At 57.3% G+C, this 1,742-nt stretch overlaps 1 protein-coding gene across 1 annotated transcript in view; it reads right to left on the bottom strand.

Moving 5' to 3' along the window:
* ANKH (ANKH inorganic pyrophosphate transport regulator) overlaps positions 1-1,742 on the bottom strand; it is a gene marked incomplete at its 5' end in the record, with an annotated part of 45,237 nt that overhangs the window by 19,260 nt on the left and 24,235 nt on the right. The window contains one exon of the mRNA XM_030888945.2: positions 1,457-1,549. Within this exon, the coding sequence (XP_030744805.2) occupies positions 1,457-1,549 (93 nt within the window). The remainder of the gene's footprint in view (positions 1-1,456; positions 1,550-1,742) is intronic.

The raw sequence follows: 1,742 nt of genomic DNA, 5'->3' as shown, positions 1-1,742 counted from the left end.
GAGGGCCCTGTGACCCCACAAGCTGTGTGCCGCTCTCTGTGCTGGAGGGTCTCCAGGCTCCGGCAGGAGGTTTAAGAGCCTACAGCCACCTGGCAGCTCCTTCCCTGACCAGTGCCGCCGGCTCAGACTTCTGAATGAATTCATTTCTTCTTAAATTAATAGGATTCATCCCCATCCATGAAACTTGGGAAGAACATTTGAACAGGGCAACGGGGCGGTTAGAAAGGAGTCTTTCAACCCCAGTCTCTAGGGCAGAGAGGGGTCCTGGTGGCACAGTGGGTAACTCGTGGGGCTGCTAGCCACATGGTCAGCAGTTCGAAACACCAGACAGGGGCTTTCTACTCCTGTGAAGAGTTACAGTCTTGGGAAGCCACAGGAGCTGTCCTACCCTGTCCTACAGCATCACACCGAGTCAGAATGACTCAATGGGAGTGGAGGGTCTAACACTTCCGAATCCACTTATTCTCTGTGTTCTACTATGCAGGCAATCCCCGGGTGACGCACGTCCGACTGACCAACAGCCCCAACCCCAGGAGGCTGATCGTATCCAGACTTCAAGGAACATCTACGGTGGCTCTAGCCACCAACCAGCATGGCTTTGTGACATACGTCAAACTGGGGTGGCTGTTATCACTGTTGCATTACTACATGAAAGGTGTCTGCATGCACCTGGAGTGCTCTTCCGTGTTTCAGTAGAAGTTTAAGTATAAGCAGGCTTCATACTAAGTTCTGAGACACATCAGACTGACATTAGAGGGGTCAGACCTGGCTCTTCAGACCTACACCAAAGTCAGCTTGCAGACAGGGCTGCACGGGGTGGAACCTGCTCGTGTTCCAAGGACTGCCGACACCTCCACCCTTCGAAAGCGGAACTGAAATCTATCAGGAAGACCCATATCCGACCGGATTTCCCAGGGTTCTCTACAATCCTCATGGGCCTGAGGGACGCCGTGGTGCCCAGCCTGCGAGCCAGACAAGCTGTGTGAGCTCGCAGCCCCAGCGCTCCGCCAGGGCACATGGTCTCGTCAACAGCATTAGGCGTGAAGCCAGTACACTAGATGGCCCCTTTAAGCCTCCCCCTCCCCCCAAAACCAAACTCACTGCCGCCGCAGAGTCAGCTCTGACTCAGTGACCCCGCAGGACCGGGCAGAACTGCCTCGGTGGGTTGACGGGAGTAGAAAGCTTCGTCCTGCTCCCAAGGAGGTGGTTTCAAACTGCTGACTTTACAGTCAGTAGCCCAAACACACCCCCTCTGCACCAGGGCTCCCCACAGACACAAAACCCAACATCCGTTAAAGGCCATGTTCTGCGGGGGCACCCTGAAAGATGCGAGGGGAACATTGCATCTGCTCTGTTATCTCTGGGGGGGAACAGCCCAGCTTCTGCCTCCCACAGCGGTAGAGGCGAGCAGGACTGGCGACCCTGCAGCCGTCACCGCACACGGGCGCTCGCTCACCTTGTCAAAAGCAGGATAGACGGCGCGGATTTCTGTCAGCCAGCCGTACGGCATGTGGCCCACGGGGTACGTTGCTGTTAGGATCGCCACCGCCTGCAACAGGAAGCAGCCAGAGGTCAGCGGTGGGGGCGGTGGGCGGCAGGCCCCTCGCCAGCTGCTAGACAGCCAGGGTCCTCGGGTGCAGCCATGGCTGACAGCTCCGAGCCTGGGTGCCAGCAGGCCCGTCCCAGGACGGCTGGGTGGACCTCAGAGAAGGGAGGACAGGTCTTGCTTTATAAGAAGCCAA

This window comes from Echinops telfairi, unplaced genomic scaffold (genome assembly GCF_000313985.2).
Source record: "Echinops telfairi isolate 266 unplaced genomic scaffold, ASM31398v2 ScPeMD7_7469;HRSCAF=8507_1, whole genome shotgun sequence".
NCBI classification, from domain to species: domain Eukaryota; kingdom Metazoa; phylum Chordata; class Mammalia; order Afrosoricida; family Tenrecidae; genus Echinops; species Echinops telfairi.
This window is presented reverse-complemented; position numbering and strand designations above follow the sequence as displayed.